Below are 15990 nucleotides of genomic sequence, written 5' to 3'. Positions count from 1 at the left end.
GCGCTTGCTTTGGTATTTTTTAGTGCCAACCTTGCTTTCCAAAATAATCCAGACACAACAGTCCAACGGATTGGTATCCGAAGATTTTGGTGGCCATTGTGCGCTGGAAATGAAGCGAGGAACCTCATTTTGTAATTTCTTGGGTGTCGCGTGCTGAGTGCGATGGTGCTGAGTCCTGTTGGAATGTCCAAGGTCTGCGGCCAAAATGTTTGAATGCCCAAGGCTTTGATGCACCCTCCAGAATATTTTCGCGAAAATATTCGGCATTTATTCTAAAGCCACGGTCGATTAATGCGAGCGGAGAGCGACCATCGGCTGTTATGGCGGCCCACACACTCAAACTGCGGGACAACGAATGTTTTCTCATCGGAGAAAACCAAATTTGGCAGTTCAAAACTTTCGACCAAGCGAAGCAAATTGTTCATAAAATTACTATAATTTTGCCCAACACTGTTGGTTGAGTATTTATCGGCGGCTGCATAAAAAACATCAAAATAAATAATGTAAACACATGAACATACACACATACATTTATGCAGCCACCGGTAAATTCCAATGCTGATTTCCAATAAATAAGCATCGTCAACAGCCAAAAATTAGTTTGCTGTGACAATGCAAATTGGACATCAATCAGTTCTCATCGAATTCTAATCGAGACCACAAGTATACCACCACCCCCCCCCCCTTCTTTGAGACAAGTGCAAGTGTAAGTGAAGAAAAGAAAAATGAAAAGCTAATAATATACAATTCAAAAAAAAAAGAAACGTCAAACAATGAATTTATAACATGAATAGCCAAACACAAACATAATTCAAAAAAAGTACATAATTATACATAATTCAAAAAAAAAAAAATATTGGTGTTACAAATACCAGAAGGAAAGATTAACAAGTAAAAAAGCTGTAAGTTCGGCCGGGCCGAACTTTTAATACCCTCCACCATTTGGTACAAATCTGCCAATTTCCAAAAAAAAAATCCGTTTAAAATTCTGTTAAAATCTTAAAAATACCGAATGCTTATACGACGACGTAGACCTGCACAGACAATTTTCTGTCATAGGATGTAGTATCCATTACGAATCTCAAATACTAAATTTTGAAACAATTCCGGTGAATAATGTCGCTAAAATCATCAAAATACCGAATATCGGGAGGTACCGTTATATGGGGGCTATACGAAGACGTGGACCTGCACAAACATTTTTCTGTCTTAGGCTGTAGTATCCACTACGAACTTCAAATGCCAAATTGGAAACAATTCCGGTGAATAATTTCGCTAAAATCATCAAAATACCGAATATCGGGAGGTACCGTTATATGGGAGCTATATGATAACTTGGACCTACATGGCCCATTTACGAACTTAACCTACCTACTGGCAAAATATACATGTGTGCAAACTTTTAGCCTTCTATCTCAATTTGTTCGAAAGATAGCGTGATTACAACAAACAGACAGACAGAAGGACAGACACACAGACAGACATGGCTAAATCGTCTTAGAATTTTACACTGTCCAAAAAGAGTATGGAGGGTATATTAAGTTTGTCATTCCGTTTGTAACTCATCGAAATAATCATTTTAGACCCAACAAAGTATATATATATTCTTGATCAGCGTAAAATTCTAAGACGATTTAGCCCTGCCCGTCCGTCTTTCCATCTGTTGTAATCACGCTACAGTCCAAACGAATTAAGATAGGAAGCTAAAATTTTGCACAGGTCTCTCTTTTGTCTGCAGGCAGGTCAATCGGTCCACGATATCGTATAGCCCCCATATAACTGTACCCCCCGATATTGGGTATTTTGATGATGTTAGCCACATTTTTCAATGGAATTGTCTGAAAATCCACACAAGTAGTTCCTTGTGGGTACTTTATACCTCGGCAGAGAATTATCTATATAGGTCCACAATATCGTATAGTCCCCATATAACGGTACCCCCATGGTATTCGGTATTTTAATGATTTTAGCCACATTTTTCAATGGAATTGTTTGAAATTCCACAAAAGGAGTCCCTTGTGGGCATTTTACACCCTCAAAAAGAATTGTCTATATAGGTCCACGATATCGTATATCCCCCATATAACGCTACCCCCGATATTCGGTATTTTGATGATTTTACCCGCATTTTTCAACGGAATTGTCTGAAAATCCACACAAGGAGTTCCTTGTGGGTACTTTATACCTCGGCAGAGAATTTTCTATATAGGTCCACGATATCGTATAGCCCCCATATAACGGTACTCCCGATATTCGGTATTTTGATGATTTTATCCACATTTTTCAATGGAATTGTCTGAAATTCCACAAAAGGAGTCCCTTGTGGGCATTTTACCCCCTCAAAAAGAATTGTCTATATAGGTCCACGATATCGTATATCCCCCATATAACGGTACCCCCCGATATTCGGTATTTTGATGTTTTTAGCCACATTTTTCAACGGAATGGTCACAAGGGGTTCTTTGTGAGGACTTTACCCCCCGACAGAGAATTCTCTATATAGGTTAACGATAACGTATAGCTCCCGTATAACGCTACCCCGCGATATTCGGTATTTTGATGATTTTACCCACATTTTCCAATCGTATTGTCTGAAAATCCATACACGGAGGTCTTTGTGAGCACTTTACCCCTGAAACGGAATTGTCTATATAGGTCCACAATTTAGCCACTTTTTCCAATGGAATTATCTGAAAATCCACATAAGGAGTTCCTTGTGAGTACTTTACACGCAAACATAGATTTGTCTTTATAGGTCCACAATATCGTATATCCCCCCATATATCGGCACCTTCCTATATTAGATATTTTAAAGATTTTAAAAGAAATTTTAATGGATTTTATTTTTTTTTGAAAATTTTCTAATTCGTTCCAAATGGTGGAGGGTATTCATTAGATTATTAGATATTTTAAAGATTTTAAAAGAAATTTTAATGGATTTTATTTTTTTGAAAATTTTCTAATTCGTTCCAAATGGTGGAGGGTGTTTTTTCTGTTGCGGTGTAAGTTCTTCCACTTTTTGGAATTTCAATGGCTTTACCCCGACCTCATTTTTCAATATTTGCCGACTGGAATATTGTGATACGTTCACCTCACGAGCCATTTTTCGGCCACTGCGACGCGGTTTTCGATTATGTCACTTCTTTACTTTTCGAACCATTTAAATGCTGCATTGCTCTAACGATAGCCACATGCGGTTTTCAACCAAATACAAAGAAATCACACTATCACGCTGGGATTCCAACACGAATAACTTTTTTTTCGTGAAAAATGATTTTGTACGCTTGTAAACAGTATAATGTGCTGCCACTGGAATAATTTTAACAGCTAAAATGTTGCACAGATCAGCCCTTTGTCTGCAGGCAGTTTAAGTTTGAAGATGGGCTAAATCGGTTCACGATATCGTATACCCCTGTTGAGTATGTTTTATAAGCAAACACTGTATTATATGCATTTTTTTTTTTTTTTGTAACTGAATATGCTTTGGGGCTTTTCAAGACTTTTCTGTTTATTGTACATTTTTAGTTATATTCATTATAATAAATATCACCGAACACAATAGGTTATGAACTCAGCCTCAAAAATACAATAAAGAAAATAAAGCAGTTGAATGCAGTTCTTGCTTCCTTGGCGGAGGCAATTCGTACGGCTGTGACGGAGGCTGTTCAAACATCGTGGCCGCAGTCTGTGACGTCAGAAGACATAAATACAACAAGACCACCACGGTTTGCAATAAGTGAATACAAAAGCACAGATGGCTCAACGTTTAAAGACTAATTTGACATATGAGCTAAATACGGCTTTCAAAATTCTAATTAGTCCTAAGAAGCCAGAACAAATGAAAAATGAAGAAATCAAAACAACATTGATAAATCATTTCGAAGGGAGGCGAAATAATTATGGGGAAAGATTCAGATTTCGACAGATATGCCAAGATGTAGGAGAATCGTTGGCAAATTTTTCACCGCACTTGAAGTAAGCTGCGGCTTCGTGTGACTATGGGGCATTCCTGGATAGGATGCTGATTGAGCAGATGATATTTGGAGTGGAATCCCGTAATATTTGTGACGAGATTATTACTAATCAACCAAAAAGTTTTGCGGAGGCATATGAGTGTGCCACGGCAAAGGAGTTAACTCAAGTATCAACAGCTGTAGTAAATACAAGTGAGAATATTACTACAGAACCGACATGCAAATTGGGATTTATACCTGTCAAGACAAAAAATGGTGTGAAGCAGAAGTCGAATAAAACTACAGAGGTGAGATGTTATGGTTGCGGTGGTCGACACGTACGGAAGGATTGTAAATTCAAGAACGCAAAGTGTTTTTCATGCGGCAAGGTAGGTCACATAAGTAAAGTGTGCAAGTCAAATACAAAGCGGAGTCGTTGTTGTCAGATGAGGGTGAGGAGGCACATACGTCTCAGATTGCAACAGTCAGAACAAAAAGGCCATTCGATCGGAAAATGGTCACAATGAAGATAGACGGTCAGAAAGTGGATATGGAACTGGATACGGGTGCTCCTTGCAGTATTATTAGCTTGGAGAATTTAAAGAACATAAAGCAGTCATCAGTGTTAAAGAAAGCTGACCGGCGATTTTCAAGTTAAACGGGGCACAAGATTACGGACATAGGACGTACCGTGGTGAATGTTTCTTTGGGCAGAACCAGTCGTAGGCTGAACTTATACGTAGTTGATGGCGATTTTGACACATTTTGTGGCCGTGAGTGGATCGCACATTTTGTTCGAGAAATAAATTTTGCCGAATTGTTCCAAGACCTAATAGAAGCATCAACGGGGACGGAGTTGTCAGCAGCGGCAGGAGAGAAGATATCATCTATAGCAATAAAAAACCCATACCGTCTTAACCTCAACGGCAACGGCTACAGCTGCTATTAGCCAAACATAAAGATATATTCAGTGATGTAGCGGGTAAGTTCAAAGGTTCTCTTATTAAAGTGCAATTAAAGCAAGATGCTACGCCAAATTTTGGAAGACCCCGAGAAATGCCATTCGCATTACGGGATGCGTATGCCAAGGAAATAGATGCTAAGACTGCGGCGGGAGTATTCAGAATGGGCATCTACTACACATGTAGTGACGAAGAAGAATGGAAGTATACGTATTACGGGTAACTGCAAACCAACCGTAAATCCGCAAATTGTAATAGACGAACACCCAATTCCGAAAGCGGAGAATATTTCCAAGAGGATGGAGGGTCCAACGGTATTTGCCCATTTGGATATTACTGACGCGTATTCACACTTGGTCCTTGACGAGGAATTTGCCCATGTCCTGACGCTGTATGGACTGATACGTCCAACTTGAGCAGTTTATGGAGCCGCCAACATTCCAGCCATTTGGCAAAGAACGGTGGAAATGGCTATACATTGCAATCTTAATATTCTTAATTTTTTCGGCGATATTCTGGTGTTTGCAACAGATGTTGATGATCTGTTGAAAGTTCTTGAGACTGCATTATGCAAGCTAAAGGAATTTGGATTTAAGTTAAACAAAAATAACTGCGTATTTGTGACATCGAATGAATTTCTAGGTCACAAAATCGACTCCAAAGGAATTCATAAATCCAACAAACACATTGAAGCGATTATGCATGTGACAAAATTGAGAACGTTGAAGGAGTTACAATTATTTTTGGGAAAGACATCGTATTATTCGAATTTCATACCACACCTGTCTACACTTAAGAGGCCACTTCGGAACGTTTTAAAAAAAGGAACTTTCTATTGGAATAAAAATACAGATGCGGCATACACCAAAATTAAGCAACTGTTGATATATCCGCAAGTGCTGATCCCGTACGATCCAGCATTGCCTATTTTACATGCAACGGACGCCAGTAAAACAGGACTGTGAGCTGTTCTGTCACATTGTCTTTCTAATGGACAGGAACATCCAATTGCTTATGCGAGCCCCACCATGAACGGACGGAGCAACGATATTCACAAACCGATAAAGAGGCGCTGGCTATACCGTGGGTCGTCCAAAAGTTTTTCAAGTACCTGTATAACCGTTATTGGACTCTGATTACTGACCACAAACCGTTGCCTGTTTTATGCATATCCCGTATGGCAAACTACGCCGATTTCCTTTCTAATTTCGAGTTTGAAGTGGTCCACAACACCTCAAAAGATAACAGTAATGCCGATTTTTTGTCTCGAGTAACTCCAGCCAACGGAGTGAACAAGCTCAGTATCGATAAGGCCATATGTAATGACCTTGATGAATTCGACAGTTTTGTAAATCGCCAAAATAATCAATTACCGCTAACTGCTGAACGAATTGCACTGGAAACAAGAAAGGATCCACATCTTGGTAAGATTACAAAGTTGTTGGAAAGTGGAAAAATGTTGCCGGATATGCTTTTCATTTGTAAAATAGTGCATATTTTATCCTCTTCATATGAAATATTTCGTTCAAGTTGGTTGACACTTACCAAGAATGAAAACAAATCATTGAATGAGCTGTTGATGCAAATATGCCTATATGGGAGAAAGTTTCAGACATTGACCAAGAATAATTATGAAGCATTATTGGTGAAACCCAAAAGAAGTTACAAAGAAAATGAAGGGAAGAAATTTTCCAAGAAAGAGGGCTCATGTTTTTATTGTAAGAAGAAGGGACACTGGCTAAAGAACTGTCGAAAATGGATTGCAGATGTAAAACCCGCGAAGAATTCCGCGTCTATTAATGTTAATACTGCTCTTAGTGCTAACACAAATGAACAAGGTCTGTCATATGGAAGTGATTGGTGGAACCTTGTGTAAATGTGAAATCAAGTAGAAAAATATTGTGGCCCGTTCCACACTTCGTTTCAAGGTTACATGTATCTTATTGTTTACAAAGAAGACTATACAAAATACAGATATGGATATGTAGCTAAAAATAAATCCGAGGCGACAGATACTCTTGCGCAAATGTTGGCTCATGCAAAGTGTAATGGTCAACAACATGGATGTGAAAAGAATATTGTCTGAAAATGGCATGACACAGAAATTCACTGCACCTTATACACCGCAACAAAACGGAAGATGTGAACGCAAAAATAGAACAATTGTTGAAATGGCAAGAACTTCAAATATGCAAATCCTGAAATAACATTTCTTAAATCAATATGGGCAGCATTGGTATAGACATACATTTACATTTTAAATAGAACATTAAAGTCATCTGTTAAAGGTGTAAGTCCCTATGAGCTATGGATTGAGAAGAAATCAAGGATAAACCATTTACGGATTAGTGGGTCAAAATGTTATGTACACACACCGCAACAAATCCGTAGAAAAATAGACAAGAAGGCTCAAAAATGATATTTAGTTGATGGAGGGTATGATGGAGAGGAAAGATATAGGATTTATATACCAGAAATTCGAACTACTCAAGTTTCAAGAGACGTAAAATTTGAAGAGAGAATTAAGTCTGGCAAAAATGAGTTTCAAATAAGTTCCAAAGAGGATTCAGAAACTACAATTGGAAATTAAGATAAGAAGCCTCAGAATTCTGATGACACATACATTACAGTTCCACTGACAAGCCATAAACATCGTCTAGAAAAGACACCGATTTTGAAGCAATAGAAATCGGAGATGATCTAAGTTCAGCAGAAGACTTCCAAGAATTTGATAATGATAAGTGTCATTTAAGGAGATGTAAAGATTCCGATATAGAGGAAGAACCAATATCGATCAAAATATAATGACTATTTCTTAATAGCACAGGAAATAGAAACACCGCAAACATACAAGGAAGCAATAAATTGCAATGAGAGAAATGAGTGGATTTCAACAATGAAAAATGAGATTAAATCTTTGCAAGAGAACAATACTTGGATCTTGACAGAATTACCAGACGATACAAAGGCACTCTCGGCAAAGTGGGTATTTCGTGTAAAACAGAACGCAGATGGAAGCGGAGAAAAGTATAAAGCTAGATTGGTGATTAAAGGGTTTAAACAAGAAATAGGTCAAACGTTCAGACCAGTCGCTAGAATGTCGACAATAAGATCACTAATAAGTGTTGCTACTACAGAAAGTTTACATATGTTGCAGTTCGATACTTCTACAGCTTTTCTATACGGAGAATTAGAAGAAGTTATTTATATGAAGCAACCAGAAGGGTTTAGCGATTGTACCAGAAAAGTGTGTCAATTGAAGATAAGCTTATATGGATTAAAGCAAGCTCCATGATGTTGAAACAAGAGAATTGGAAGTTAATTTTAAAAATTAGGTTTCAAGGCAAGTACGACTGATCCATGTTAATACATTAGAGAAAGAAACGAAAATAAGTTAATTATAGCATTGTATGTTGATGATGGATTAGTATAGGCCTCGGATAGAGATGAGTTAAACGAACTTTTAGAAGATTTAAAACCGGAATTCAAAATAACAACAATTATTTTCTAGGAAATAACAACAATTATTTTCTGAAATTAAAACCACAAAGGACATCAAGGTCAACCAAGAAACATATGCCAAGCGAATTTTAAAAAGATTTAACTTTATGGATTGCAAGTCTATGTAAAGGCCCATGGAAAAAAGTACAGCGTCCAATATAGAAGAGAAAGCAAAAACTGGGTTTCCGTATAGACAAGCCATTGGAAAATTGATGTATCTAATGCTTGAAAAATTCTACACATGAAGAAAGTGTAGAGAGTGTTTAGATATATATCTGGAAATTTAACAAAATGCCTCAAATATGAAAGAAAGGGGCAAAAGATACTCGAGTTTTATAGCGACTCGAATTTTGGAGGATGTGTTGGTATTGTAACTACTTACGCTGGATCTGCTGATGTATTGCAAATATACATAGAAAATTAACTTTCTGATATGATGACCAAGCCTCTTGCTAAAGATCACTTGAACTTTTTATATTATAAATAAAATCTGTGTTAACTTATAAAACAAGAGAAAGTGTTGAGTATATTTTAAGCAACCACTATATTATATACATGTTATTTTGAAACTGAATATGCTTGGGAGCTTTTCAAGACTTTTTATGTTTATTGTACATTATTAATTTTATTCATTAAAATAAATATCTCCGAACACAATACCCCCTATAACGGTACCCCCCGATATTCGGTATTCCCATGATTTTAGGGAAATTATTCACCGCATAGTCGCCACATAACGGGTTTTCTTTGAGCGGTATTTTGGTACGATTTTTTTGATGGAAATTGTACAAGTTCCTTTAAAATAGTGGACGGTATTAAAAGTTCGGCAAGAAACTTAGCAGCTTTTTTACTTGTTTAATTTGGTATTTCAATCTTTGGCAATCACTTTAACAGAAACCGGCACTATGACCTTAACGAAATTTTGAAGACTTTTTACCAACCGATTTAACTAGAAAAAATGGAAGTGAAATGTAAGTTGGTCGACCTCGCCTCACTGTAATCTACGTTTCCTTTGTATATTTATATTGGTTTTTCGATTTAGGGGAGCAACTTGAGGAAATACCCCGTTATCCGGCTATTTGATCCGAAAATTCGAATACAACATCCGGTTCTAGAAAACTATTATGTACCAAATGGGTAACATTTGAAAGCAAGTGTAATTTGATAGGGTTATTGGAACCAATTCCGGAGTAATGCAAGAAAATTGGTGTTTTTATACCAGTACATTTTGAAAAACCCCTAAAAAAATGTTTTACATGCTACTTTATAGCCTATATTCTTGCCTTTCCAAAATGGTATATGTGCTGATATCTCTTATAGTTCTAAAGATATTTTTGATGCAAATCATGAAATCGGGATTTTCTCCACCAATATGTATCTATCCTTTTTTTACGTTGACGCCCTTCGGCCGGTGCTTGAGATTTTCCCCCCAGGCGTATGTCAAACACCGACTACGCAATCCATATTTCTGATGCAAATCATGAAATCGGGATTTTCTCCACCAATATGTATCTATCCTTTTTTTACGTTGACGCCCTTCGGCCGGTGCTTGAGATTTTCTCCCCAGGCGTATGTCCAACACCGACTACGCAATCCATAGTTTTTCTAAACATTTTATTTTTTGTTGGTAGACGGCCTTCGGCCGGGACTTGAGATTTTCTACCCAGACGTATGTCCAACACCGGCTACGCGATCCATAGTTTTTTAAAAACTTTGTAATTTTTGTAAGTAGCCGGAATTCGACTTTAAAGTCAATATCTTCGGAACTACAAAACTATAAAGGTTAGATACATATTAGTGGAGAAAATCTCAATTTCATGATTTGCAACACTAATATTTTCGGAACTACAAGAGACATCAATACCTATGGCACCATTCTGGAAAGGGCTGAGTGTAGGCTACAATGTAGTATGCAGTTTTTAATACCCCATAATGGACCCATTTTCAACTTTTTATGGGTACAAAAATACCAATTTTTTGTATTACTCCATTTTGTATATTTCAGAACCGAATAAAACTTGGATTTTGTATCCGAACTTTCGGATCGAACAAACGGGTAACCGGGTATTTCCCCCACAGAAAATTATATTGCCGTAATCAGGTTAAAAAGCTCTACACGTGGTAAAATTTCAGATCAATCCGAGCATAGCCCCTAAACTCAACTTGCGCTTATGTGAAGTATAACTGGATTTCGAATATTATTAAAAGACTAGCTGACCTGGGGCTGGATTCTTGTTGTATGAAATTATAAAATGAAAAATATTTCCTTTATAATATTTTTCATTTGACATTTCTTTCCTCTATAAAGGTTTTCATTTCACATTTTCATAGAACAAGAATTGAGTCCCTGGTCCGTGTTGCCGGCCCATACTTTTAGTCTTTAATGCCAATTTTTATCGTAAGTAATGACTCCATAGTAATTTCTAAATATAAATAAATATTCATGGCAAAAACTATAATAGATGTTCAGCTATCCTCGGTTTTAGATATTTTGAATAGTGTTAAATAGGTTATGTGATATACAACATCTGTAATAGCCCCATGTGAAAACTCAGCTCATTAGCAACATTTTCCATTCAAATGAGCTGTAATTTGGAATTTGTATTTCCAACGTTTAGAATACCGTATTGCGTGGTATTTGGTTTTGTCTACCTTATGATTTTGTCCAAAATTATTTCAGAATAGTCAAAGATAACAACTCTTTTAAACCATTAGCATAAGTTGAATATTTTTTGACATTTAAATTGTGCGTTGGAGACCCCATGAAGTCCATATTTTTCGTGGCAGTAAAATTTAAATACGATTAAGCAAATGCTCGGTACCGTGCTACTTTTTCATGTTTCTGAAACGATCTCCGACTGAATGAGTCCCATTTTGACATTTCGGAGTTTTTTTTATATAGACATATCCCAAATCTACGTTCCCAACCAATATTCTCTTTGGGCCTACAAATTCAATAGATGTCAAAATTGTCTTTTCTGACCACACATTAGTTGGGAAAGCGAACTTGCGGGAACACTAATGTGGGGACCATACTTAAATAAATGCCTATGTGGACAATTATCTGTAATTAAGGGTAGCCTAAATACAATTTTTAGTCAAATCAATTGATGAATGTCCCATTCCGAAAAAATTAAAAAAGTGTTCAAGACCCCGGAAATTGATTATATCATATAATGGTTGTACCAAAACATGATCATTTTTTGCAAGGATAGTTTGTTCTCAAATTACCAATATTAGCCAAAATTAGTATGAAAAATATGGTCAAAATGTAAAATATACATAAAATCGGGTTGTATCCTTATTCGGGGGCTATGACCCATATCATGACCTGCAAAAACGATTTAAGGTATCTTGAAAGTATAGGACGAATTTCTAAAAGGATAGAAATCATTATCTTACAAATGTCCGATTCGCTCTACTATTTTCCGCCATTTGTATACTGTAATTCACTGATTACAGTCCCAATCAATTTTGCATTTTGAGTTCTCATTGGTCGAATTATTGTCATATGAAAGGAGTAGGTCCACGTTTTGAAATGAGCCCCGTAAAGCTTTGTGGGTCATTTTCGTTTGTTTAAATGTGTTCGCATCTTTCTGCTGAAGCGCGATGTTGGTCCTGGAGTTGAAAGCTAGATGCCAATTTTATACACGAAATATCGCCATTTAACATCGTATTGTGCACTCATCTCATTTTTAATATTAATAATTCAGAATTCAAAACAATAAAAAATGTGCACTTCAATAAAGTATGTCAAATTGAAAAAATTTCACGCCAATTTTTTTTCATTCACATTTTTTTCAGGCTTTTTTTTACCAAGATTCCATTCCAAAATTGTATGAATTGTTAAAATCCGTCAAGCCGTTCTTGGGTTATAAGCGTAGTAACTAACATAACTTTCTTTTATGTGGTGAAAATAATTATTTATTTTGTTCATAAAAACCAATTGAATTCAGTATGATAAGCCAAATTGAAAAAAGTCGTACATTATATAAAATTGACAAAAATAGAAAAACTAATTGAAAAAAGAAAAATCTTCAATTTGTTCGCGGATTTTTTATCGCAAATGTTTAAAGATCCTTACGAAGTTTGTCAATAGAATTATTGACTATTTTGAAATTAGATTCCATTGAAAATTTTTTCTCGATTTTGGTCCCAATTTTAGAATTTTTGCAATGAGGTTTTTTTCTGCAATTTTTTTACTCCCGTTGTCGTTTTATGCTCCCCAATTATTACTCATATTAGAATTAAAAAACACTACAAATGTACATTTGAAAATAAAACATTACGATTGTACATTTCAAAATTAATATGAAAATTTTAAAATTTCATATTTTTACGCGATTTTTTTTTTTTGTATTTTATTCTTTTCTACCAAGAGAAAAATCCGAATTTGTCTTATTCATTTAAATCAGTTCAGCGGTTCTTGAAGTATAAGCGTAGTAACTAACACAACTTTTTTATACCCTCCACCATACTATGGAGGGTATATTAATTTTGTTATTCCGTTTGTAACTCCTCGAAATACTCATGTCAAACCCATCAAATTATATATATTCTTTATTAGCGTAAAATTCTAAGACGATTTAGCCGTGTCGGTCTGTCTGTCTGTAGTAATCACGCTATATTTCGAACGAATTGAGATAGAAGGCTTAAATTTTGCACACATGTATGTATATTTTGCCAGTAGGCAGGTTAAGTTCGTAAATGGGCCATGTAGGTCCACGTTATCATACATCCCCCATATAACGATATTCGGTACTTTATTCACTGCAATTGTTTCGAAATGTATATTTGAAGTGCAGGTCCACTTCTTCGTATGGCCCCCATATAACGGTACCTCCCGATATTCGGTATTTTGATGATTTTAGCGACATTATTGAATACGAAATCCTAAGATAGAAAATTGTTTGTACAGGTTCACGGCTTCGTATAGCCCCATATAACGGTACCTGCCGATAATCGGTATTTTGATGACTATAGCTACATTATTCACCGATTTTTATACCCTCCACCATACATAGTATGGAGGGAATATTAAGTTCGTCATTCCATTTGTAACTCATCGAAATAATCATTTTAGACCCAACAAAGTATATATATTCTTGATCAGCGTAAAATTCTAAGACGATTTAGCCATGTCCGTCCGTCTGTTGCAATCACGATACAGTCGAAACGAATTAAGATAGGAAGCTAAAATTTTGAACCGATCTCTCTTCTGTCTGCAGGCAGGTCAAGTTCGAAAATGGGCTATATCGGTCCACGATATCGTATAGCCCCCATATAACGGTACCCTTTGTGAGTGTTTTACCCACAGACATAAATTTGTCTATATAGGTCCACAATATCGTATATCCCCCCACATGTAGGCGCCTTCCGATATTAGGTATTTTAAAGATTTGAACAGCATTTTAATGATTTTTTTTTTTTTTTTTTTTTTTTTTGAAAATTTTCTAATGGTGGAGGGTATTCAAAATTTGGCCCGGCCGCACTTACTGTTTTTTTACTAGTTTTTTTCTAAGTTTCGCATTTGAATATTGTAATGGCTTATGAATGCACGATATTTCTAAGATTTAAAGGATTTTATTGTTATTGAGAATTGCCAAACTCGTTCCAAATGGTGGAGGGTATTCAAAGTTCGGTCCGGCCGAACTTACAGCTTTTTTACATGTTTATATATATATATAGATTAGCGGCACATGTATACTCACATCGCTTAACGAAAGATTAACTTGATGAAATAAAACATCACATGAAACCCGTGGTCTTGTTTTGCTTCTAAGAGGTTGCTTGCACCGTTCTCTTTTAAATTTCAGTGTTGCGTTGATTGAATTGGTTAGAAAATTATGATGGTCAAAATTGCAAAGCTCGTTCATTTTTTCCAAGAGCTCCTTTGAATTTACGCTTCCGCAGACATTTTTTAAATGTAGTTTATCCCAATATAAACGAAAATCATTTAATTCCAATATTTTAAAAGATACTTTTTGCTTGTCTGAATTTTTCGAACTAGGCACCCAATTGCAATCACAACTTTGAGCTGAAATTGAGTTAATCCTTATTCCGGCAGCGTGTTGCAAGTCTGGCATAGTTAGAGGGTCTTCGTACCGAAGATGTACGTCTTTTATCGTAAGTTCCAAATTCTCAAGTATGTTAGTTGCTATAGATGTACCATAATTAATCCAATTTGAATATGATAAAGAATAGTAACTTTCTGTTTTGCATCCATTCTCTACCCTCCAGTTTGCTTCTTTGGCATCAAGAACTCGTACTTTATAAGCATATTCGGCTTCCATTTCTTTGTCATTGTCCCATTCGTCGAGATTTTTTGGACCAAAAACGCCATAAACACGTTCAATCACAATACTCCATGGTGACGTACGAAATTGTCTGACAGGTATTTGTAACTTTATCCTGCCGATACTTCCGGAAAGAGCTTCAACTGGTATCCCAAATGACCTCAACGCATCTCTTCGTATAGGGACATTTTCTAGTTCCACCTCGCCTGTATATAAACGTAAACGTTAAACAGAGATACTATATCGTTGAAATTACTCACCAGAAACTAAAGCAATTGAAAGCTGCGCGGGATTGAAGTTCTCCAGATATTTTCCAAGATAGGTGTTAAGCACCCATGTTATCAATTCATTCAACATAATTATATCAGCAGCACCAAATATTAATTTCAAAATCTCTTATTTCCTTGCTTGCCTTGTTCGAATTTCATAAGATTAAAACTCACAACCAGAACAACAATAACTAACAAAATAATAACATTATTATTCCAATGCCTAACATTGTGTTTTTATCGGCGATGCTGAGATCCGCAAACAACTATATACTAAGGCTCCATCAGACGAAATGTTGTTTCATATGTATTGTCCATAGTAGAAGAATGCAGGTAGTCGCGTCGACACAGAAACATTTGGAAAATTTCCACCAATAGAAACTTAAAATGTCGACGAAGTTATTTAGTTTTAGAATGGCACTGAATTTAAAACCCAATATATCGGACCCATCTGGCAACGCCATAACTTTTGACAGAGATGTCACATCGCTTAATGACATACCGCGTTTGAAGCGTCCAAGTCCAAGCAGGTTTTTGCCATGAACCAATACAGGCCACGCGAAGTAGCTGAAATTTACATTCAACAGAAGAAGTCAATTGTGAAAACTCAACGTGCTTTTAAAACATTAAAAAATGTGAGAAGTGCGCCTTCTAAGAACACCATTAGGCGTTTATACGAAAAATTTTCTCTTTCTAATCCGAAGAGGCCATATAAAATCGACCAAGGCGATCGGCCGAGAATATCGCTGCTGTACGAGCCAGTGTTGAGAGGTCCCCAAGAACATCCCAAAAACGCCCTTCTCAGCAGTTGGGCATGGCTCGGTCCACTTTACAACGGATTATTCGAATTGATTTGCATTTGTTCCCGTACAAAATTCAATTGATGCAAAGAATGTTGCCTGCGGACAAGCCTCGTCGATTGGAATGGGCCCAAAGAGTCATGGGTCTGTCGAATATTGGCAACCCTGTATAGAAATAAGAATGTATACACACACTTATATATAATATT

The 15990-nt window shown here is 36.4% G+C and overlaps 1 protein-coding gene across 2 annotated transcripts in view; it reads right to left on the bottom strand.

The window, feature by feature from the left end:
* The window catches only part of LOC101896948 (intermembrane lipid transfer protein Vps13D), a 203976-nt gene extending 188713 nt beyond the window's left edge, over nucleotides 1-15263 (bottom strand). The window contains exons 1-2 of one of the 2 annotated variants that reach the window (XM_059131499.1): nucleotides 14973-15263; nucleotides 14128-14918 (exon numbers count right to left, since the gene is read on the bottom strand). In XM_059131499.1, coding sequence (XP_058987482.1) covers nucleotides 14128-14918; nucleotides 14973-15069 — 888 coding nt within the window. In that variant the 5' untranslated portion in view covers nucleotides 15070-15263. The remainder of the gene's footprint in view (nucleotides 1-14127; nucleotides 14919-14972) is intronic. The other variant, XM_059131498.1, reaches the window with a different exon arrangement.
* Nucleotides 15264-15990: the final 727 nt, after the last annotated feature.

Source organism: Musca domestica, unplaced genomic scaffold (genome assembly GCF_030504385.1).
Source record: "Musca domestica strain aabys unplaced genomic scaffold, Musca_domestica.polishedcontigs.V.1.1 9, whole genome shotgun sequence".
In the NCBI taxonomy this organism is placed as follows: Eukaryota; Metazoa; Arthropoda; class Insecta; order Diptera; family Muscidae; genus Musca; species Musca domestica.
Note: the sequence above shows the minus strand (reverse complement) of the source record. Positions and strands in the feature narration are given on the sequence as shown.